The 25,719-nt window shown below is 44.0% G+C and overlaps 1 protein-coding gene across 2 annotated transcripts in view; it reads left to right on the top strand.

Moving 5' to 3' along the window:
• LOC144770464 (pleckstrin homology domain-containing family A member 7-like) overlaps positions 1 to 25,719 on the top strand; it is a 252,788-nt gene that overhangs the window by 165,662 nt on the left and 61,407 nt on the right. For both annotated transcript variants that reach the window (XM_078654987.1, XM_078654988.1), the window contains exons 8-16: positions 4,349 to 5,330; positions 10,294 to 10,374; positions 11,464 to 11,580; positions 13,294 to 13,362; positions 17,926 to 18,006; positions 18,718 to 18,867; positions 20,068 to 20,166; positions 22,059 to 22,167; positions 24,612 to 24,694. In XM_078654987.1, coding sequence (XP_078511113.1) covers positions 4,349 to 5,330; positions 10,294 to 10,374; positions 11,464 to 11,580; positions 13,294 to 13,362; positions 17,926 to 18,006; positions 18,718 to 18,867; positions 20,068 to 20,166; positions 22,059 to 22,167; positions 24,612 to 24,694 — 1,771 coding nt within the window. The remainder of the gene's footprint in view (positions 1 to 4,348; positions 5,331 to 10,293; positions 10,375 to 11,463; positions 11,581 to 13,293; positions 13,363 to 17,925; positions 18,007 to 18,717; positions 18,868 to 20,067; positions 20,167 to 22,058; positions 22,168 to 24,611; positions 24,695 to 25,719) is intronic.

The raw sequence follows: 25,719 nt of genomic DNA on the forward strand, positions 1-25,719 counted from the left end.
ATACTCTTGCTGACGTTGAGCCATTGCAGGTCTCTCAGGTGGGCGGAGATGCGGCTGTGTCGGGGGATGTCCAGGACGAGTCGTGCGGATGCGTTCTGTATGCGCTGTAGTCTTTCCTGAAGTTTGGCAGTGGTCCTTGCGTAGAGAGCGTTCCCGTAGTCCAGTCGGCTGGTGACGAGGGCCTGGGTGACCGTCTTCCTGGTTCCAGTGGGGATCCAGCGGAAGATCTTTCGGAGCATGCAGAGGATGTTGAAGCAGGAAGAGGTGACGGCGTTGACTTGCCTGATCATCGTGAGGGAGGAGTCGAGGATGAAACCCAGGTTGCGTGCGTGGTCCGTGGGCTTGGGTGGGGGTGCCCAGAGCCGGGGGCCACCAGGAGTCGTTCCAGGCGGAGATGGATGGGCCGAGGATGAGGACTTCCGTCTTGTCTGAGTTCAGTTTCAGCTGGCTGAGCTTCATCCATTCTGTGACGTCTTTCATACCTTCCTGGAAGCTGGCCTTGGCGGAGGCGGGGTAGTTGGTGAGGGAGAGGATCAGCTGGGTATCGTCGGCGTAGGAGCTGATGATGAGGTTGTGCTTGCGTGCGATGGCTGCGAGGGGGCTCATGTAGACAGTGTAGAGGGTGGGGCTGAGCGAGGAGCCTTGGGGTACGCCGCAGATGATCTTGGTGGCTGCTGCGTGGAAGGGCGGGAGACAAACTCTTTGGGTTCTGTCGGAGAGGAAGGTGGTTATACATTCCAGGGCATTTCCTTAGATTCCGGCGTGGTGGAGGCGGGTTGTCAGGGTGCGGTTGCAGACCACGTCGAAAGCAGCCGATAGGTCAAGGAGGATGAGGGCGGTAGTTTCCCCGTTGTCCAGCAGGGTCCTGATGTCGTCGGTGGCTGCGATGAGGGCGGTCTCGTGCTGTGGTTCGCTCGGAATCCGGACTGCGATGGGTCGAGGGAGCCGTTCGTCTCGAGGAAGGTGGTCAGCTGCTTGTTGACGGTTTTCTCAATGACTTTTGCGGGGAAGGGGAGGAGCGAGATGGGGCGGAAGTTCTTGAGGTCAGTGGGGCCTGCGGTGGGTTTCTTCAGGAGGGCGTTGATCTCCGCGTGCTTCCAGCTCTCCGGGAAGGTGGTGGATGCGAAGGAGTTGTTAATGATGTCCCGAAGTTGGGGTGCGATGATGGAGTCCGCTTTGTTGAAGATTTGGTGTGGGCAGGGGTCGGCTGGGGAGCCTGAGTGGATGGTGTTCACCGTGTGGGTGGTGTCTTCCGTGCTGACGGGGGTCCAGGTGCGGAGGGTGGTGGTGGGGGGGCGCTGGTTCGGTGGTAGGATCTGTGGTCTGAGCGCCGAAGCTGTCGTGTATATCGGCGATCTTGCGGTGGAAGAACGTGGCGAGGGAGTTGCAGAGGTCTTGTGATGGCGTGATGGCGTTGTTGCTGGGGTTGGGGTTGGAGAGCTGAAGAGTTCCTTGCTGTTGTGGGCGTTGTTGTCCAGCCGTTCTTTGAAGGATGACCTTTTGGTGGTGCGGATCAGCTGGTGGTGTTCGCGGATGGCGTTCTTGAAGGATGTAGGGATGAGGGATGTCATGTTTTCCGCTGATTGGTCGTGGCACCATGCTTTTCTAGAGGGCACGGCAGGATCTCTTGGAGTCTTTGAGATAGTTGGTGAACCAGGAGGCTTTTTTGCTGTCAGGGTTGCTTGGGGGGTTCTTCAGTGGTGCGGGGCATTGGCGCAGTCAGTGATCCACTGTGTGAGGTTGCGGGCTGCTTCGTTGGGGTCCGTAGTGTTGGTGGGTGGGTTTTGGCTCAGGGAGGTGGTGAGCTGGTCAGTGGTGATCTTGCTCCAGCATCTTCGGGGGGCTTGTTGCGGGCGGTGGTGGGTCGTTGTTTTTCTGAAGTTGAAATGGACGCAGCTGTGATCGGTCCAGTGAAGTTCGGTGGCGTGGTTGAAGGAGACGTGGTTGCTGGAGGAGAAGACGGTGTCGAGTGTGTGGCCGGCTTGGTGGGTGGGGGTGTTGACCAATTGCTTGAGTCCGAGGTTGGCGAGGTTGTCTAGCAGGGAGGTGGTGTTGTAGTCCTTGTTGTTCTCCAGGTGGAAGTTGAGGTCCCCTAGGAGGATGTAGTCGGAGGAGGCGAGAGCGAGCGGGCTGATGAAGTCTGCGATGGCTTCGCTGAAGTGGTTGCGTGGTCCTGGGGGTCTGTAGATGAGGGTACCTCTGAGGGTGGTCTTGGGGTCGGTGTGTATCTTGAAGTGAAGGTGCTCAGCGGTGGTGATGGCGTCAATGTTGTCGGTCGTGATGCGGATGGTGTTTCTGTGGACAATGGCGATGCCCCATTGGTTGACGCGGTCCCTCCGGATGATCTTGTAGCCGTGGCTATGGCGATGTTGGGGGCTGTGAGGTGATTTATGTGACAATCCTTCAGTGTCCTGGGAAAGAAAAGGGAATTTTTCTATCACACAACACACATTTAAATACCTGTAAATGAACTGTGCAAATATTTCAGAATACATCAGAATTAGGAAAGCATAAACTGAGCACAGTTTAAAAACAATTCTGAAGTGTGGTGGAAACAAATATTTAAATACGATCAAAACAAATAAGTACACTAAGTGATACCATTTCCACACATTATCATTTGTGCATTGTATAGTTGAATCAGTAAAATGGTATGTGCAAATGTAATAGCCATTTCAATTGAAAATGTGTTGTCTGTAATGGCAGTGCACTAACACACCATGCTTACTCCACTCTACGCCACTCCACTCTGACACTGTAATCTACGACCCTCTATGACACTGTACTCCACTCTATGACATAACAATCCACTTCACCACACTGTACTCCACCACACTCCACTCCACTCTATGACACTTCACCCTAGGCCACTCTACTCCACTCTACAACACTCCACTCCACTCTATACCACTTCACTCTAGGCCACTCTTCTCCACATTGACGGCCCACTCTGCGACACTCCACGCCATTCCAGTCCACAACACCCCAATCTATGACACTCCACTCTACTACACACCCCTCTCTGACACTCTATGCCACTTTATGCCACTTTACTCTACTCCTACACTCCATGCCACTCCACATTATGCCACTCCACTCTACATCACTTCACTCCACTCTACGGCACCCACTCTATGCCTCGCCAGTCCTCTCTACTCCACTGTAGAACACTGTACTCCACTCTACACTCCACTCAATGCCACTCCACTCTGAAACTCTACGACACTCTACTCCAGTCTACAACACTCTCCTCAACTCTGTCTCTGTCATGTCATTCCACTCTATTGATGCACCCCACTCTATGCCACTCCACTTTATTACTCTATTCCACTCTACGTCACTCCAGGACACACTACTCTAAGCCACTCTACGCCACTTTACTCCACTCTTTGCCACCATACTCCACGCCACGTAACTTTACTCCACGCCGCGCCACTTCCACACCGCCCTACGCCACTCTTCACCACTCTACTCCACTCTTCGCCACTCCACTCTTTGCCATTCTACTCCACTCTTTGCCACACTACTCCACTTTACTCTTCGCAACTCTTCACCACTCTACTCCTCGACACTCCACTTTATAACACTCCACTCTACGCCACTCTCCTCTATACCACTAACTATTAGTCATGCTGCACAGCAGTCACAGGGGTGTACAACATGGCTAAAACCCATGGCAAAGCCAATATCTCTTGCATAGGCTATACCTATTGCATTTGCCAATGCTTTTATTTTTATATTTCCTATACCACATTTAGTTTACAATTACTTTGACTGTATGACATACTTAGGGAGCTTTTTTTTCTTTAGCACTCAATTAGAATGTATGTGTTTCCTTGCTTTTTCCTCTCTTGCTGCTTTCCACCTGAAATTCAGCCCCCTCATTGGTTGCTGCATGTTGCCCCTCATAGCTTGTCCATTGCTTGAAACCATGCATTTACTCCTCCCCTTCCTCCTCCTATCACAGTCCATAAAAAAATATTTCAGTCCATCTGAGTGTGCATGCGTGGGGATGCAAGCGCACGCACATCATCCTTCTTGGCCACCATAGGGTCATGATGTGTACACATGGCATTGGTGTGCTCATCATCACACTCTTTCAGATTTCATTTCTTCTAATACTGCAGACTATCGGCTAAAAACATTGGCTAGCCATTTGGTTGAAAAGGCGAGGTCTATTTGGCTTTGCCAAAGCTTTGTGTTAATTTGCTTTCAACGTCCTGCTGGTTCTGCAGCATTTAAGCCTGGAGAAGAAACCCACTTGCCAACTTTGGGAATTAGTTCTACCATGAAGTAACTTCCAGAATTGTTCTTGTCTTTCCTAACACTGTGCTTTTTATACTTTCAGGTCCAGGACACCATCAGGTCAAGTTCCAAAGACTTTTGAAAATCAACACGAATCCTGCCCTTCTTCCCCTGTTGTATCTTATGCTGCGACTTCATTACCATCATCGCCGTTGATCAGCAGACCGGGAGCTATTGCACATGAACAGGAAAGCTACGAACCGAGTTTGGTGGAAGGAGGCTGGGAGAGGAAAGAGGATGGACCAGGCTCTCTCTGGCCAGAATCTCCCCATCCTTCGCACAGATGGTTGCAGCCATCAGAGCCAATGGTCTTCACTTACTCCAACAGAGCTGCAGCTTCCCCTCCAGTGGAGAGATCAGGTCAAGCTGGCAAAACTTCCACCCGGGCTTCCAGGTCCTACTCTCTCCCACCAACTCCTTCGGATCTTTCCCGGCCACGAGCACCACTAGGGAGTAGTACTCCTGATGACAGTGCAGGTGGCGGCAGAGCTGGAGGCAGACCAGCTTATTACAAATCACAATCCACCACCACTCACTCACAAAGAGACTTCCCTGACATTCCAAGGTCTTATCACCAAGACCAGGGGGTGCCTGTGAAACCCCAAACCTCCTCCTGCGAGGAGCTTAACATAATAGGGTCTTCTTCTCCAACTAACAAGACACTGACAAGGCCCCACACCCCCATGGGGAGAGTGGACATGCACCCTTTGGAAGACGTGGCAGGAAGTCATGCCCCTGTTTCGAGGCACGTGAACGAGAAAGTACAAGAAGCCTATGCAACCAGCTCCAGGAATCGTGGGCAGCTGATGAGGTCTTCCTCCCGACCCCAGACTCCTGCTGATCGCTATGATGTCCTGCCTTCTGATGACACCTACTGCACAGTTTCAATGGCACGACCTGGACCAGGCCAGGCAGCCCGGTATCCCCGGAGGTCTCAGCACCCAGGACATGAGGATGAAAGGCTCGGGGATGGATACAGTGTTATGGCCCCCCGGGGGCATGCACCTGGTGGCAGCAGGCTGCAGGTAAGAGCGAACATCCAATGGACAGAGTGTCCTCCATTCCTGTTGAAGAGCATTTAGTAGGCTTGTCACCCCATTTCTTGGAAGACACTAGTCAAAGTCTTCAAGGGTAGCAGGAGAAGTGACCCACAGCCTGCTCTGAGATAGTGCAACATCTGTTTGCAACACATTTGCTGCAAACCTGCATATTATTTTAATAAACAAATTAATGCTAGGGAACTTTATTTAACATTGTCGGGTGACCTGGAGCTGTCCCCTGCCTCACTTTAAATGGAATACTTCAATTAAATTCAGTCAACTTGTTTCGGTTAGCATGCAGCCTAGAAAGCGCAGGGTAAAACAATAAAACATGTACAAACCGGATACCCATCATAACATGTCTAATACATACGCAATAGTGATAGTCATATACAACCTAAAAAATAACATCTATAATAGGGCCTACTTAAGGTGCTATGTGCTCGAAGGCAAACATACAGAATGGTATTCTGGGCTTTCGCTTTTACAAGTTAAAAGTAGCAGACTTATAAGTTAGAACACAGCTGCTTAATCAAAGTGCATTCGGTATCTAGAACGTACAGCTGGCCTTAAAATTAGGCTCACGTAAAAACATGTTTCATCATCATGAAGCTGTTTCAAATAAAGTAATGACTGAGTACAGTGCATTAAATTCCTGGACTTAAATGGCATTAAGAAGATTTTTTGGCGTATGTCTGAAAAAAAACACAAAATAAAAGATTGATTAGCATGTGATGGAGGTCTTGATGTTCCATTGGATAGCTTTTGTAAAACTATTTTGAAATGGAATACTTATTAACAAGGAAGATATATTTATATATTAGAACATAACTGTTATAATGTATAAATACATTGCTATTTATAAGGCAGTGTTCCTATGGCGTGGAAGCAGGCCTTACTCTCACCTCTACTTAAAAAATCTAACCTTGACCCCCTCACATGGTGAAATGATAGGCCCATTTCACTTTTACCTACACTAGCCTCCTGTTCAGAAGGAGGATAAAAACTTGGCTATTCCCCTGCTAGTCCGCCTCCCTCCGGTCTCTTTTATCTCTTAGCGCCAGGATGCCTGCAATGGTGACAGTTGCGCTTTATAAATGCTTAAAATAAATAAATAAATAAATAGCCAAGGTGTTGGAAAAATATGTCAATCAGCAACTTACATCTTAAGTCTAGCTTAATTGGATACTGCACCCATCACAATCGGGATTTAGAGAGGATCACAGTACTGAGTCAGCCCTGCTTGGTGTTATGGAATATCTCAGGTAGTACTGTGGCATTGATTCTTTTAGATCTCAGTGCCGCATTTGATACTGTGAATTACTCCACCTTGCTTTGCGGGCTAAAGGGAATGGGTATATAGAGCACTGGCTTGTGGCTAAGATATTTCCTGTCCAACCACACCTTTCAGGTGCATTTACCTTAATACAGGTCTAAATTACATTACCTAGCCTCTGAAGTGCTGCAGGGCTCTACCCTTAGTCCACTGCTGTTCAGCCTATATGTGAGGTCTCTACAGAGATTGTGGAATCCCATGGGTTTACACTTTTCTCAAATGCTGATGACACTCAAATTGTCGTATCCTTATCCATCAAGGGTAACCGCAGTGCAGAAGCCGTAAATACTTGTCTTGCCCAAGTTTCAGCATTGATGAACATCAACTCACTGAAGAATAATGAGGACAAGACAGAGGTTCTGCTGGTGGGGAATAATCGTCACCTGTGAGGTCCGCACCTATAGCCTTCGAATATGGGTCTGACCCCCTCTCCAGCTCAGGTAGTCAAAAGCCTGTGCTTGTGGCTAGATGATAAGTTGACTATGCGTCACCAGGTATACAAGGTGGCAGCTACCTGCTTCGGTATCCTTAAATAGCTGATGAAGATTTTGTCTTTGGCTATACGTACTGTAGTCCAGGCTCTGGTGATTTCCAGACTGGACTAGGGCCTGGATTACGGTAACTTGTTATATATGGGTGTTGGAAAATCTCTCCTAAACCAGCTGCAAATGATCCAAAATGTGGCAGCCCGCGTCCTTCGTCCACCCAGGTTTATTTCATCAGCCTGCCTGCTACATACCTTACACTGGTTACCTATTGACCGGCGAGTCCACTTGAGACCCTTTGCTACATGCACAAGTGCCTTGATAACACAGTGCCTGTGTATTTGAGACCATTGGTGTCTGGGTACTATCCAAATCGTGCACTTTGTCTAGCCATCAGGACCAGGCAATGGTTCCTAGGATCAGGAAGTCTTGCCAGGGCTGCCAGGCATTTGTGTTTCTCTGCCCTAATCTATAGAGTGATATGCCACATTCACTGAGAGCCTGTAAATCGCTCAGTTTTTCGTAAGCAGTTCAAAAGTTGCCTGTTTCCATCTTTCCTTTAATTCTGTAAGGTAATGGTTTAACAGTCACAGGCTTAATGAGGAGGCTAGCACTGGGAAACTATTTAGGTAGCCATGCGCTTTATAAGTCATAAAAACATTTGTCCTTATAGTACTGAAAGTGGGACTTCTTGCAAGTGAATTATAAGATAGACACATCAATTGAAGTACTGCTGGATGGGGCGTACTCTTGATAATGTGGGTTTCATTGAGGCTGGGGTGTGTTCCAGTCAAGCTAGCGGTGGTTTCTTTGATAGAAAGATAGAATCCTCTCTTTGATGAGTGGTTCTAAAGATTAAGATAGTACTTCCACTGGGCTTGAATGGAACGATCGAAAACTTGGACAGGCTCATGGTGTGTTGTGCTGGGTTGCTAATGGGCTGGGACCTTTTAGGCAGGGGAGGATGTCTTGAGGAAAAGTGGATTTCTGAAGGAAATCAAGGGCTGACCCACATTCCAAGTATGGCAACTTGTGAAAACATATCATAAGCAACACAGGTTGGAGCAGTAACCTTGTGAGACCACGAGGGCTGCTTTTATGCTTGCATGGTGGTCACCATTCTGCCTGTGGTAGTTGCATGGTAGACAAGTGCACGTTGCTAAAGCAATGTCTTGAGTTCTTGGGGTGGCTTCTGGTCCTCTCTAGATGGGCTTTGGGTGGAGAGAGGTGGGACCTTGTCATGGGGCTGGACTCTTGATAAGATGGGGAGACTTCCGATGAGTTGAGGGATGGAGGTCTGCTGGGCTTGTATTGCTGATTTCCCAAATTTCTTTTTCAGGAGGAAATCTGGGAAAATCTACTCTTTGGGAATATCTCCAGAAATAAAGCTTTTTGAACTAGAAGTATCTTATTCTTTCATAAAAACAACAAAAGCATTTTGTTTTCACTTCGCCCAATACCTGAAGATGATTGCTGATGGTGACAACAGTTTAGAAATTGTAGTGCCATTTTTCAAATTAGTTACAGATATAGTTAAATCTGTAACTATATTTCAAATATAGTTACAGAGACACAACTGCAAATTTCTTAACTCCAGAGTCTTTATGTTAACACCCACTACTAGGGACGTTGTAATCTGCCTCCGAGCTTTAATTTGCTATCTAATGCATTATGGGATTTGTAATTGGGTTTCACTTAAATTGAAACTTTCGAACTGCAGTGCAAGATTACATTGTTGTGTTAGACGAATGCAATTGACTTGCATTGGAGAGACCCAGCAACATGGGTAGCAGAGCTTTCTCTGTTTGAAAAATAAGCATTGAAAAAATCCAATAGGTCTGGCGTTGGCTGCCAGCCTTTTTTGCGTTGTCAATTAATATTTTATTTAGTCATGGTTTTTGTGCCACTTTATTGTTGTGGGGCTGCTAGCATAAAAACTGGACTAAAAGCACAAAAATGTTTTCGTCTCCAAAAACACTTGTTGCTATAGTAGTCCCTGGCATTGACGGGAACTAGTTTGTGTGCGGTTGTGCTCCTTGTGATAGAGCAGCGTGCTGTCACTCACAGTGAAGTCAATGGCTGAACTGGCTGACCCATTCCCCTATGCTGTACATGATAGTTAAAGTAGTAGAAAAAAGGTGAATGATACTAAACGAAACCAAAAGTATATTATCTGTACAATTTTAGTAAACTTAAAAGGTTTTCGCTAGGCCAGAGCTAAAAATTAAGAATCTTTGAGTTGTTCCACTGATATAGAAATACAATAGAAGTAGCAGCTCAGGAAAACAAATATAGAAGAGATATAAGCCTATTCATGTATAAGTGTTGATGAGAAAGAAGGGGTTCATGAGTGAAACTTGAGGTAGAAGCCCAGGAATAACAAAGTTCTCCTAAGAAAGAGTGGCCAATGCACTGGATTCGACTTCTTCAAGGAGTGCTGTGGAAACATTATCTGACTAATGCAAACAGGCCAGAGACAGAGGGGAGGAATCATAGTCTTAGAGAGCAGACTGTACTAGACATTCTGTACAGATCATCCATCCAGCTGGTCAATGGACAGCCTATGTGAGCCGGGAGGGCCCTATCTGTCGACTGCCCCTCGTCGTTTCTCTCTTTATTGTTTTGGAACTTCCTTGCTCCCTCTGGTGAGAATATTGTAAAGTGTATTCCTGTGTTTTAGTGATTGTAGTCAACTTGCATAGCTGATGGTGACCCCATGCCATTTGTGATAGGCCTGTTATTTTAGCCATTTTAGCCTTTCATTTTGGGACTTGTAGATTCTATTGTACCATTATTTATGGCTTATAAACGCCACCCTCCAAGGTGTTCTTGGCTGGAGAACTAGGACTGGCTAAACATTTCATACTTGACAAGGGTCTGCTTGGTGGCTTTGCAACCATTCTCTTAAGAGTGTGCAGTCTGTCTAAATATACTAATCACAAAAAATAACTGGACTTTCCTTTCCATCTGTTATTGATTCTTTAAAAGTTGCATCAGTTTATAAATCGCATGTCCGCTTGATTTGCAAAACCTGCTGGTGCTGTAAAAAAGCGCCAAAATAGTTTTGGGAAGTCTTCTGACCATGCATAATTTCAATGTGCTAATAATCTTTTTGTTTGGGCTGCAGTACTCCGACCGCACTTTCATGGCATCACCTCACTGCGCTCCTCGAACCCTCAGCAGCACGCCACGGCTCCTCTCTAAAATGGTGAGTCCAGTCCTACGACAGGTTGCAATGGTAAAGGGGTGGTACAAAAATAAGCTGCACTTTTGCTACTCAGTGTTATGAATGGGCACTGTCGAAGACACTGGTTCCAATCCCCACAGGTAAAGTAACCAGCTCATCATTCTGATTTGGTAAAAGGAATACCCATTGAGATAGGAAAAGAAAACACCTGTTACCAGTGTCTGGAGCCAATTCATTTTCAAGTGATTTACAGATTCTCTTCATCTAGCAGAAGTGATTGTTACAAAGTTTATCATTGACATGTTTTAAATTTGATGGAATCTCAGGAACATCTCCCACAAGTCATTGATTCATCTTGTTTGTGATATTGCGTAGAAAACTGGCTGCATGTCACTTCCGGAGCAGAACACTTCATTTTATAGACCCTCTCTAGATGACACTGGTCAAATTTGTGATAATAGAATCGGATCTGGCATTGCACTGTAATCAGCCAGTGGCAGATATATGCGGGTGGTATACAGAAGGTCCTTCTCCTTCATTTAATAAACAACAAACATTAACCCCTTTACTGCGGCGGCTATTCCGCTGCAGTGCTAAGGGGGCGGGGCGGCCGCGCGGCGGCCGCATGCTGGTGACGGAACCGCTCCGTCACCAGCGTCGGTTGAGCTGTGCTCGTGACGGAGCGGTTCCGTCACGGCCCGCCCCGCTCAATAGAACCCTCAGCGCAGGCGCGGAATTCGCGCCGCGCATGAGCGTTCTATCGAGCTGGGCGGGCCATAACGGAACCGCTCCGTCATCAGTAGCTGATGACGGAGCAGTTCCGTCATCAGCATGGAACGGGTTAAGGTAGCCTCCCACATCCTGAATTGTTTTTATCACTTGAATAATGCATGTTTTTGGTAAACCGCTCCATTGGCGTCAAAGTATTGAATTGGGAAGGCCAATAGGCTTAGCCAGCTCCACCAGGATTCACACCTGTGACCTGCAGGCTATGCATAGATCTCTGCAGCAGCAACATTAACCTGCTGGACTATTTTGCTAGCTTTATGGTGAACTTTCTCCTGTGTTATTCCAGCCTGACTACCTATTTCTTCTCCTCCTTTGCTACAGGTTTCCCACCCACCGCCAACCTCTCCTGGATATTCCCAGCTTCCCCCGCTACCTCCATTCTCCAGTCGCTCCGCCTCACACGTTATGCCTGGGAAGAGGATATCATTGGCTGTGCCGGTAGGTGGTGTACTGATTCAGGAGTGATAACAGAAAAGGGTTCTGCCCGTTGATATATCCCTCCATTTTCCTAGTGAGATGCCTTAAATGATGTTGGATTACCAGATTGGGAATACGATATGGGCAAAGACACATGCTTGTCTTGGACGATACGTAGTCTAGTTAGCCTGTGAAAGGCTGGTAGAGAGACGGAGCGAGTAATTCACAGCAGATGCAACTGATTCAGCCATGTTGGGCTTCTGAAAGTTCCTTACATGAGGCAGACGAGTTTACAGGGATAGTTCCGTCAGGTTCCTGACTGGAACTATCCCTGTAAACTCGTCTGCCTTATGTAAGGGTCTTTCCTGCTCTTCAAGTCAATCTTTGCTGTGTATTAATACTACCTGTTAAGGCACCTTGTTAATTTCTATGGCACCAAACGCACCTACAACATGAAGAGTCGTCCTCTGAATGCATAAGTGACAGGAATACAAATCCATTTTTCTTGAGGGACAGTGGGTGGCTAGTCAACCTCTCAAAAGTTAGGAATGTGGTCAGTTTTGGGCAAGTCAAATTGAGGGGGCAGCTGATGGTACCAACAAAATAGAGCATCATATTAATGAGCTCAGTCTGTCTCTATGCTGTGTTGGCACAATGCCACTTCGTAAGGGGCAGCCAAATATCCCTCCCATGACCTTTCATCTGAGCAGCTGATGCCTGGACTGCACAATTTTTCTATTTTTTCAGCCAACCTCTTCAGCACGTTTTTTTGGTTCGATCTAGTCCCTTTTCTGTAAACACGTCATTTTGGTGGATTTGGCAAGAACTGGGCAAACTAGTGCAATCAATCTTGTAACTCGGCGAAATTCTAACTTACCAAATCAAGATGCATGATTCAAAATATATCCCCTTCACTCTGATTGGCTGCGGCTTGAAAATGCCAGACAGAGGCGAGAGGCTCATGGATAGCAGTCTTAGCATTGGACAGACATTCTCTAGGTTTCGAAGGGTGCACTTTGCAGCATACTATGACCAGTTATTTCAAAGACATCTTAATTATTAATTATTAAAGTAAGTTAAAAGGAATAGTTCCTACTCTGTAGGGTTCTAAGAACGGAGAACATTTAGCATCCCATAGTGGACCTTTTCCTTAAAAAAGAAACCTACACAGGCTGGACATGCTCAATAGGACACATGTAGAAGGCAGTCAAAAGGACATGATCAAAGAAAGCACGACAATACATGGCTAAAAGTGTGCACATAGATTCAACAGAGCCCCATGGCCTCGGTCTTGTTTCCCCCACCAGGAGGATGCCTCAGTTACAAGCTGAGGGGTCAGAGGCCACCATACACGCAGAACTACCTCCATCCACCTTGGGTATCATCCCGCCATCTCCTTCTTTTACAGGTTGCTACAGCACTTCATGGGAGCAAGCAGCAGGGCCTCATACTGCACGGATGACCATCGATAAAAGACAAGACAAATTGATATGTTGAACCTGCACAGTCATTACCATACGTAAAAGTATAGGGTAGCTTAAAGGCCCCCCTCTTCCTTTTCTCAAGTCAGATCAAGATAAGAAAGAGAGAGAGAGAATGAGAGAAAAGAAAAATATCTTACTAGTTGCCAAAATATTTGCAAGGTCATGAACTGGCGAGATAAGGAAAGGAATGGTCCTTTGCATAAATGCCGGCTTTGACTTCTAATTGTTATATAATGTTTTCATTTTCCAGCCCCACAGTTCGGGAATGTACCGGGAAAGGATGCCACGCCCCGTCCGGATGGCTGAGAATGACATTGATGTAAGCCTTCTTTCCTAAGTGTATGCCACACCGATAGATAAAGGCCCCCTGGATTCGTAGGAGTTCCCTCGTTGCCTACTGAAATGCGTTCTATCTTCCCCACGTATCCCTTACATTTATTTAATTACCTCCAAATCCTGCCATCCATATGTTTTTTTTTTTTAACAATTGTATGTCTGTATTCGCGATTTAAAACACTTTGGTATACTGTCTGATGGGAAATATCCCATCTTCCTATTCTTAAGTCCCTTATCTAGCACAATTCACTGCTACTTAAATGCCACCATTTTCTTGGAGCAAGGGTGCTTCGTGTCGCGGAGATGAGTGTTCATAGAGGGCAATCTGTTCTTGCCATGAGTGAAGGAAATGTTAATCGAAACTAGGGATGTGGGAAGCAAGAAGTTTCTTTCCCCCTTACAGTAACAAGTTTTCGTTAAAACTTGGACAGGTTCGAAAGGTTCCCCAGTAATAAAAAAGAATAAATAAAGAGACCTATTGCAAAAAAATCTTGTCTGGGAAAAACTTAACTTAGCTCTACAGAGTTTGCCAACTTCAGGGCTAAGTTTAAACGTTGCATACGTACTTTCAAAGTCCTTTTCCATAGCTCAAGTGTTAGAAAAAGAGATCTGGTAAAGATTTGCAGCTTATGCTCTGATTGACACCTCCACAGCAGGCTCATCTTGTACAAAGGGAGGAAACCCAAAACAAAGAAGGCAGGTTGTTCCGATTTGTTATATATGTGGCCTGCTCTCTGCTTTAGAATGCACTCCTGGGTAGGGGAGAGTGGTCTGAATTCCACTGGGCTCTCCAGTGCCAGGAGATGCTAATTGGCAGATATTTTAGGCAGAAGAACACAGGGAGCCTTGAGAACAAAACTATTTGAGGAGCCTGGGGCACGTCACATAGATAAGCTGAGCAGCTTGAGTACATGGGTAGAGAAGGAAGGTGAGCATATAGTGAGTGTGAGGTGCCAGGGCTCCTGATCAGCCAATATGATAAAATATAGACATATTGCGTGAGGAGTTTCAGTCACTTGGCTGCATTATGAGGATCTTTCGGCACCTGAACTTTGTGAGGGGCCTGGGACTGATGGACAAACATCATGAAGGAAATTGTGCACACGGGCAGAGTGAAGCGTGTAGGCACCGGGCCTACAATATGAGCAGCTCGGTGAAAATGGGGAGAGAGTGTGAGAAATATGCAGCACCTAGACAGACAGTGGAATCTAATTAGGCAAACAGAGACACATTTTGGGATGCTTCGGTCCATAGCCGTATAGTGTGAGGAGGTGGCCATTTTAAAGCGGTTCCAGTTCACCAGAGACTTTTTATGGCAAAGTGGGCAATTGTCCGCGGCCCCCACCTTTTTAGGGTCCCCTTAAGAAACTGAATTTTCTCTCTCTGACTCCACTCTGTTTAATCTATATCTGAACACCTTGCTTTCTCTCTGCCTACCTCTATCTCTGACTTTGTTTCTCTTTGCCCAATGTCTTGTTAAGGATTTTGGGACCCACAGAAATACATATTTCAGCTGTTTGTATGTGAGGCCAGTTTCTGAGAGTAGCTTGCCATCTTGGGACAGACTATGGCGAGATTGGTATACATGGACATAACAGTGTGGAACTATGGTCTCATTGATAGACAATGTGAAGAACTTAGGACACATGGAGGGGCCGAGATGAGATTGGTATCACATGGATAGAAAATGTGAAGAACTTACGATACATGGAAAGACGGAAAGGGTCTTTGTATACATGGATATAACATTGGGAGGAGCTAGGGTATTGTTTATTGGAATATGTGAAGAACTTTGGGACACATGGACAGACTCAGAGAAGCTTGATATACAAGGGTATAACAGTGTGAAGAGCTAGTTTTCATGGATCAACATTGTGAAGACCTTGGGCAGAGTGAGGGGGAGCTTGGTTTACACGGATATAACAGTGTGAGGAGCTTTGGACTCATGGATAGGACACAAATACAGACTGTCAGGAGCTTTGGGCACATGGGCAAAGAGTGTGGTAAAAATCGGGCAGCCGGAGATTGTGGGGCCTATTCACAAAGGTACATTTGGACATGAGTAAATCTACACATGTAAATAAACTCTTACATTTAATAGTTAAAGTACTACTTTTGGTTATTCACCATTTCTGAGTGTAAATTTACTACAAAGTGCAGACTTACATGTCTCCACTCCCTGAAACAGGACAATGTAGCAAAATATATGAGTGTAAAGTTATGACGGCTAAAAGGAACTCTCGTGCAGCACCACACATGGCCAATCACTGGTACTGCAACACCCTCACATAGAAAATAATGGCGGAAGGAACTTACATAGAACCCAATAGTAAATAATATTAAACTAACATAATTTTTTTAAACTTTTTAAATATATCTATATGTATACATTGAATTGAATGGTAAAATAGTATAGATATATACAAAATTATTTTATGGTAAAATATTTTGATAACTTTTTAATTCAAAAGTTAATGTACTACTTTATGTACTACATAACACAGTTTGTCAATCGATCCCAATGTGAAGATCTTCCACTGTATAGAATAATTTAGTGTGCAATGCTTTGTATCTCACTATTTCCTGGCTATGAAACCACAACTCTCTAGACCATTCCACTCCCAGTGTACACCACATTTCAACAGTATATAGTGTGATATTTGTTTCACTAGTACCATCTCACCATTTACAGCATAGTGACTGATGGAAAATATATGTAATTTATCATTCAGTAATCCGAATTTAAAAAGATCTACAGTAAAGAGATTTGAAATTCAGCATTTTCTTCTCATCATCGTGATGAAAGGACATGTCCTGTTTCCAACAAATTGTAATCAGACCTTGCATCCTGGACCTGGCTACAAGCTTTGCATACATACAAGAGATGGACTTCATAACTCCTTACAACAGTCCTGTCTGCAGCTGTCCCTGCTGCTCCTTGATGCTGTATATTTCTTTGCATTCACCCAAGTCCAAGGAATTTGTTATGCACATGTGTTCTGAATAGAACAACATAACAGAAGGGCAGCAGAGCATATCCGTCAGCAGATTTTTGGTTGTGATTATTTTATAAACCTTAGGGCCACACAAAATGCCAGCGTGGGATCTGTGCACTAACACTCACAGCTGCATTTCTGTTGCTCTGGTAGTCGGGTGGCTGGTAGGATTGAGGGACGTCCTGTCGGAGTTATAAGACACCCTGACTTTAAGCATTCTTTCAAACATGAACATAAATGTATGTCTTTTTTTCCAGTATTTGTGACTTTCTTTACCATTCTTCTCTTGTCATTTCTCTTTGTCAATCATCAGCTCAACTAATTTTCTCTCAGAGGCATTTGAATTGACTAATCCTAAATCTACCAGCCTAACTGATCTGCTATCCAGTTGCCAAATATTGTTTTCCCCCCATCATGCCTGGTCATATTTTCATTCAACCATTCAACCACTGATTCGCTCCAGGAGTTCAGAAACGGAATTACCCATTCACACGCACTGCCTCCATTAAGTTCACCAAGAGGATTATTGGGTTGAGAATGCAAAAAATCTGCAATAATTCCCGTTCACCCAGGAGCAAGTGTTTTACATCTCTCTACTCTCCATTACTCCATTGACCTGTACCTAGTTTCAAACCATTTTTCAAACTGTGCTGTGCATTTGTAAACACTAATTCAACTGTTCATTCACTCCGGCTATCCAACCATTCAATAACCCAGTGACCTCTTCACCTAACCACCCATTCCTCTGAACATCAAGATCACATTTACCCTTTTGCCCATTAACTGCATTTCACAATACCAACTGATTATTCACTTAACTACCTAGTCACCAATACACATCTATCTATCTTACCTACTCAGCAGTCAACTCCACTGTCTGCTCATTAACTAACCATTCAACAAAATATCTGCTCATTGAACAACTGATCCTAACACATGCCCATTCATACAGCCATCCTTTCTTTCAACCGTTACCAACTACCCATGCTCTCAAAGATGCATTACCTAGCCCCTCTCTCACTCACCAGCCTAGTCGCAAAAACATCAATTCAGTTGTCCTTTTATTCATCTTTAATTTACCCAACTGCCCATTCAGTTAATTATCTGTTAATTATTAGTCGATTTGCACTGTTGCTTTTTACCCATCTATGCAACAGTTCCCAACAGCCAATTTAACCACCTGCTCATTCACCGAGCCACCAAATAACCCAGCTGATCATTGCACACCAACCATTTGCTCAAGTGAGTGCTCGCATATCCAGGCATCCCCCAAACCACTATTCTCCCAAACTGGCCGTTGAAAAATACATTTACACACCACCATTTATCCAACTTGTGTTCAACCAGGATCCTAGTCTACCCGCAGTCAAATAGCCATCCATTCTCCTGACCCTCCATTCACCCAACCCACTGTTCTCCCAACCTTCCATTCACCCCACCAATAAGTAAGTCAACCTAAATTTGCTGAATCCCGGCTAACATGCCTTTAAGTTGTTCCCAATTTCTGTTTTTCATTTTCCTTCTCACTTCAGTTGTTCCTCTCTCTGCAGATTCTTTTGACCAAACTGTGTGGTCAGGACAAGCTCCTGCACAGTCTAGAAGAGGAATCTGCTCGGCTCAGAACGGATAAGGTAACCTACTTGTCATTACCCACAGTGTCTTGTTGCAGCTCTGTAACTCTGGCATCAACCTACATAATAGAACTCATGACATGCCTTTTATGCTCTTGATGTCATTACTAGTAGCTTTCTGTTTTTGTCAGAGCAGTATTTTTCCATTCCCATTTTTTCCAATGGACAACCCCAGGTCCAGGAGCTATGTGAGGAATTCAGAACAGTGCAAGGATGTTCGGGGTTTTCAGGAAAAATAGTGCTCTTCATTCATTAAGAAAATGTTGTTCCCTGGCTTTTTCTTGTTGTTGGACACTACATTGTGTTAGTGCCCTAAGGCTGTTGCCTTAGTTATGATAATGGTGAGAATTTTGGTGTTCCACTTAACATCATTATCCCCAAGGTTCTTCTCCGCTGAATCTTTATCTATAGTTTTATCCTTACAGAGCAATAGCATTTTTCACTCTTCATTCCTGAATGACGTGTCATGTAACTCTTCCATGTGTAGAAGTGTGTTGCCAGACACTGATTCCAAAAGTGGTTGTTGAGGAACAGTAGCTTTTACACTAAAGGCAGGTCTGAGCAACTCCCACGTTCCTGATACGCTCGGAATGACATGGCATGGGTGGTTTAAACTGGGAAGGCGAACCAACCACGAGTGGACCGCTCCATGATATATCTGCATGCTATGCCTTGTTTTCTAGCTCCTCCTTACTTCTTTTCCCCTTGTAGGAAAAGCTGGAGAATGTGCTTGAAGTGACCCGCCTGAACCAGGCTGAGTTCCAGGGCCAAGATCATGTCTTGGAGAAGATCTGGTACCAGCAAAGGATGCTGCAGGACGACCTGGTCCACATCCGAGCCAGGCTCTGTGACGTCACTTTGGTGAGTCTCTCGGTGTAAGCCTGATATTCATAGACGCAAATAGGCTTCTGCTAAGTTTCACATTTCTACAGCTGTGTAAACTGTTGCAGAAGACATGAGGATTCCACCAGGGTTTAGATTGCACTGCCTCGCCTGCAGAGTTGGGGTGGGAGGGCATTTTCTTCCCACAGCAACTGATATGGGAAAATGTTATTTTCTTCCCACTTATCACTGTGTCAAGAAACGTTTTTCTGGACTTTTCTTTATAGTTGAACTTTATGAGATGTTTTTTTCTTTAGGATTTAGTCAGCTACTTCTTATTGCCTCTTAAATAAAAAGTATTTTTTAACTTAACATTTTTATATGCCTTAATTATTTTAATCCCTAAATTATTTGATAATATATTAACATTCACATCATTCTTAAAAATTAATATATTCATTCCTAATTATGTGCATAACTTAAAGCACTCACATTTTGGAATTCCTAATTGCCTTTCTAACTAAAACTGCAATACTCCAAAATAGTCTAAGCAATGAAAGGTATACATCAATACTCATTGTTTTCTAACGTGCACCCTTTTATTGACATCTTGTAGCTAAAGGAAGGAAAAACGTCCAAAATTCCTACTGGAAAAGTATGGGCGAGAGATCAAGAAACCTGATTAAAAGAGTATTTCAATAAAAAATAGAAAGAAGTATGACATGAGAGAATGAGGAATATTTTAGTCTTTTCACTTTTTAGATTTTGAATATCTTTATTCGAAATTTACCCTGCCAATAATGAAAATGTCGTCTTTATTTAAAAAAAAAAAAAAGAATCCTCTGTCCGTCTCTGGCTCTTATCCATCCTTCAAACATGTTGCATCTACACGTCATTTTTGCTCTGCAGCTCAAACAAACTGCTTTTAGAGAAAACTAAAGACAGCCTAAACATAAACATTACAATAACTATAGCCCCAAGAACCATCTCCTGGCCTTCCAGAAGGCATCAGCAAAACATTTCAAAGGGAGTTACATGCTGCACATGGGAGCACCGATGGTGCTCTATAATGAGGTGGAATCCTGCTTAAGATTTATTTTAATGTAGGTGGTATCACTGATTATTTAATTGTATTTGGGTATGGAAAAGCTGACAGAGACACCATGTTCTGTTGCTCTAATAATCTACGAAATGCTGACTTTTTTGCAATAATATTTATCTTTACACTATCCTATTTAGGAGAAGGAAAGAGCTTGGGAAGAGTACCGTGTTCTGGAGAATGACTTGCACAACCTGCGAGAGACACTGGAGCATGTGCGGCACGTGGGCCACCCACAGGTGAGATAATACAATGCAATTCCAAAACACAATCCCCAAGTTAGAAACCAACCCACAAAAGCATTCCAGCAAATCCCGAGGTTTATTTGCATGTCATGGACAATGAGTGAATCTGGTGAATCATCAGCTCTTGTAATCAATTACAGTCAATGTAATAATATTCAGTTTCCTGATAGAATACTACTGTGAGATGAACAAACTGATTAAAAACCCTTGGTTGAAATCTAGTTGAATTTCTGCTTTTGTGGAGTAAATACTTTTTACTGAAACTGAATTTCTCATCAACGTATTGATAAATGAGTATATATCTATGATCAGCACTGTGCCTCCCCGATATTCTAGGACTGCTTTTAGATTCATAATGTATGCAGTCACACTATGACTAAACCACCACAGTAACAACAATGTAACATATTACTTAATCATATGTTATACTATGGTGAAGAAAACTATACCTATGATCTGAGAGAAGCATTGTATTCTGAATATTCTCAGACTGGAGTTCAAATAGTAATTAATAAAGTCCCAAAATATTGTTGGGGTTAAAGTTAGCTATATTGTAAATCCAATGTTTTCTAACAAAAACATCAACCAAAAGTACCAATACAGGAAAGAATCGTTTCTATGCATATGTATTTCCACCATTTCCTTTACCTAAAACACACACAAATCCAATTTAACTTGAGCACAAGGCACTGATGTTATGTGCGAGATGACGCAGAATCTAGGACGTGGGACTCTAAACTCGACCTTACTGCTTAAGATCATCTGTTCTTTAACTAAAGTATGAACAGTATCAGGACCTTGGCTGGCACGATGGGCAGTGGTCTGAGGTGGTCTCATCCTGCAATGAAGTCAGGTCGATTTCTAATGGTCTTGGAGATGTAGCTGTACAGTGATTCTCCTTAAGAGAGGGCTATATACCTAGTCATATTGTTTGTTTCTGTTCTGCCATACTAGGGCCAGTATGTTTTATGTATGAAATATGATTTTTGGAGACATAGGCTTTCTTATGGTAGAATTAGAAGTTGTGTTGACAGCTTTTGCCATTTTATCTAGATCTTTGTTTATGCTGCTGTATACGCCAGACCTCATGTTCATGAATCTCAATACCGGAAACACATTTAACTACCTTTGTAATATGACACATGGGTTAGTGGTAATAACCAACTTGATGGTACTGCTGATAATTTTAATATGTATAGTGTAGGGCAGCGTACATGCTTCTAGACAATGTTCTTCTGTTCCAGTGAGTACGATTGTGACCACAGCGAGCTCTCTCATGATCTGCCCGTGTTTACCAAAGGGCTCTGCTTTCTTTTTACTCCTGTGAGGTGCCTATGAATCTGATTTCTTTTGGCGGGGCACGAGGGTGATTATATTATGTTTCCCTACTCTCTTCGAGTGTTTTCATCGGCTTTCACAATTGAATCAAGTATTATCCACACATTATGCATCTTCACCCTCCACAAAGGTCCTACTGTTTCCACCAGTGAGGAGGTCCTTCTGAAATTAGGAGTAACTCGCAAGCTTATCCGCACTTCTTGTTTTAAATATAGTTCAACTATTCATGATCATCCACTCCCACACTAAGGCTGTTGAGGATGATAAAGAGTCTACATTTAGTTATAAAAGCAAGTCCGCCTGCTATTGCAGCGTTCTTGTACTTATAGTGTTTCCTTGGGCAACATGGTGTTTCCAACATATATTGGGCATAGTGAGATACCAAGTATCAAATTTTGTTTATAGATTTAGTGGAGCCCCAACTAATTAGTCACCTTGCTAAGCATTTAAGATGAGAAGTATTGCTACCCTAATAGATCCAGTGCACAATGTCAAACGCATCTTTTGTATTTTTAAGCATTTCACCCCTTTCTGACTTTTAAATGCAGGACCAGGCAGCGGCGCAGAGGGACCTGTGGATGATCAATGATATCATGTCTGGACTGAAGGTCAACAAAAGCAGCGTGTATGCCACTCCCGAGCCTACACGTCACCCTGGTAGGTAAATTAGCTAACAGGCTTGAAACAACACAACAATAAGCATGTCACCCCAGTGGTACTCATGTTGATTGAGGGCTATAGGGAAGTAAGCCCAGGCACGACTGAAGGCAGCATAGTTAACTCTAAAGCAATCTTAACTTTGATCAAAATTGCTTGGCGGACCGATGTGGTAAGAGAAGGTATGATTTTATGTGCAGATCACCTACTTCAATTCATGCTTTTGTTGGCCATGTTTGGAATGCATCCCTATCTCCGGAGAGAGGGCAACCGTTGCTTGCAGACAGTTCTTCTAGGTCAGACATAGGACTTCTTGCTGGTACACATCAGAGCAGGTGAAGCAGACCTCTCCAGCACTTTACATCTAAACCCAGGGATGCAACTGATTATTTGAAAAGCTACACTGACCGGTCACCAAAGCTTTGGGGCCCCAGACCTGGAAGCACCTGCTCCCATTAGCTCCCTGGAGCTTCATCTATATGTTGCTCTTGTTTCCTTGGCTAGAAGAAAGAAAGTCTTTGGGAAACATGTAAGTGAGGGGAGGCTCCCGCTGAAAATAAATGCCTGGTCCTCTCCGCACACACACACTCAAAAGTAAATGGCCAGGTGAGTGTTTTTTGCACAGAAACAAATCACTTCACTGTGGTGCTGATCTCGATTTGTAGTTTTTTAAAGAGCTATTTTGCTAAATGTGCTGTCCCTTGAGCACCATTTTTGACATTCTATAATAATAATGATTTTTTTTATTTTTCTATTATGTAGAATTGGATGAAAGTTGGAAAAAATGGTACTTGGGACATTAGCAATTCTGTTTTCCTAAAATGTGTATTCCAAATCCTTAATTAAGGAGCAAAATTCAAGGTGACCAATTAGGATTCAGTTAGATCACAAAATAGAATTTTAATGCCTGCAGATTCTGTTTTAATTGCGCCCACTGTGGATTACAACTCAGTAGTTCTAAATTCTGACCACTATTTGAAAGATGACTGCTCTGCATTGGTCGTTTACTTCTGTGCACTAAACAGTTCAGGTGATGTGTTTTTCTCTGTCTCATGGAGCTAGGTGATTTTCATTTCAAGCATACTGTTCTTCTTTCTTGGATTACCAATGGTGGCCTTTGTGAAAAAATACCATGGACTTATAGCCTACTGCCGAGGGCTATACCAGTTTTTATAGGCCCGAGCCTGAGTTATAGGCCTGAGCCACAGGCGAGGGCTTTTAACGATGGAGAAGGCCTTTAACAACCGGTATAGCCTCAGGCAGAAGGGCTAAAAGGCTATTGGAACATTCCACCCACTAAGGGTAAAATGTTCTAAATTAAAAAGGGAGAAGCATGAAGACAAACATTGGCATGTAGGAACTTCAGGCTTATACTAGCCAATATAAGCCCAGAGCTACTCCATTATCTTCAGTGGAGCTCTCAATGTTCCAATGTTCTAATAATAAAATACCACTTGACTATGGTGTTTCAATTGCGCTTTCAAAGATTTTGCTCACCGATCGTAAATCCACTAATGCTGTAGATGGGCCAAAGTTGTTACTTAGTTTCTCCACTGCCATTTTGATTTTTAATTGAGATGCTTCCTAACTTCCCAGGACACGTCGTAACATGAGCCATGATTGATGTATTAAGGATCATTCAAAGAAACTCTGTCAGTTGCTTCACAGTCTGAGGGTTACCTCTCCTCTCCTACTCAGTAGAGTTTTTTTCTTTCACACTAAAAAACACTTGATCTCACTTGAGTTCTCAGGCATTCTTTAATTTCAGTGCACATCACCCTTTTGAAGGAACATTAATGCATAGTGGCGCTTTTGGCAACCGTAACCCCACTCTCTTGTTCCCCATTTCTTCATCTGTACTGCTATCTTCCCCCAGCACCTCGCTAATACGACTATAAATATTAATGTTGACACCTCCATAGGAAAATAAGATGATTTTCCAATAGAAAAAGGCTAGAACTGGGGCAGAGTCAGCCACACATCATGCAGCATCTGACATGGACTTACATCCCTTGTCCAACTGGCCTTCAAGAATCACCGGCCCTTGTGGAATGTCCTCATTTCAGTCCACCTCTGTATGCATATACCACTATGCCCTTACCTTTACCCACTTCTGTATGCCGCCCATCCCTTTCATCTCCAGCTCTTCATTGCATGCCTCATCCCATGACCCACCTCTGTCTTCATGAGAGCAGTAGCCCAAAAGTATTATGGGATCATAAGCACCCAAATTATGGCTCCTGTATTTTACTACTCAACCAGAGCATGGGTCCATTTTCTTGCTGAAATGATGGCCCATGGTACCCTTGTTAGGCCTCTGCCTCTGGCCCTATATGGATGTATGTTACTGGCTTTGGATGAAAGTCTATGTTAAATCTGTGAGGATTTCATGCTATTTTTGTGATTTTTGAAGGTGATCTTTCTGATTTTTCACACTCTTACAGGTGTAATGCTCGCTGCTTCTCCAGTCACTGATCTCCACACGGGCTACTCTCAGAGCTTCCTGCCCGTTGCAAGCTTGGATCAGGTAAGTCCTGAAGAATGACTCTTGCTTTACGGTAGAAACCTTGTCACTGGAATCTGTAACTAATCATGAACATAACGTCATCGTCTACACTTCTGCAGTAGTTGTCATCATAGAACTGATTCGTGGATAATTTGAAGTTCCAACTGTAGTCATGTAGGTTTACGCTTGACTCATAGATCTGTTGAAATGACATCGCAAGGCCATTAACCTGCCACTGAGTTCACAGGAAGTTCTGTAACATGACGTTTCAGTGATTCCAAACACAAGGAAGTGACATCACACAGCCATTGCCAATAACCACTCTCTAAGGGGAGGAAAAAACATTGCAATTACACTACGATTGGGTGAGAACATATTACAACAGTGTAACATTAATAAAATATGTTTAAAAGTCAGTAAGACAGATGAAAGGCACACTCGGGTGATACTAGTTGAGCAACTCTGCCTGGTTTTTGCCAACTAATTGACACTCTTACCACCTGGTTATGTGCTGCAGAATGGCCGCCCCTGCGCTCATTGCTGGTTTCCTTGGACGATGCTGGAGATGAGCAGCCCATGCAGGATGTAAAGGAGTGAACAATGAATTCTTACACTCACTATACTGACATCACTGATGACATCATCCAGTGACTGTGCGTTTCAGTAAAGTTTAAATATGGTTTACATATTGAAGAATGACTGGATGTATAAGTGATTTAGTAGGTGCGTGACTGACTGTATGAGTGAGTGATTAAATGTGTCTTACTAAATGCATGGGTTAGTGACTAAACTGTCTGAATGTGTGCATCAGTATGTCTGTTGTTGTGTAAGCTGCTGCATGTGTTTATCAGTAGCTATATGAGTGGCTATATGGGTTATTGATTGGTTGCCCAAGTATTTGAATGGGAGACTGAGTGTGTGTGTGGGTGGCTGGGAGGTGTGTGACTCTGTGCATAGATGTGTGAGCAGTTGATTCACTAGGTGTATGAGTTCAAGAGTGCATGTGGAAACAGCTATATGGGCGGTTGACTGTGTGCATGGGTGTG

This window comes from Lissotriton helveticus, chromosome 7 (genome assembly GCF_964261635.1).
Source record: "Lissotriton helveticus chromosome 7, aLisHel1.1, whole genome shotgun sequence".
NCBI lineage: Eukaryota > Metazoa > Chordata > Amphibia > Caudata > Salamandridae > Lissotriton > Lissotriton helveticus.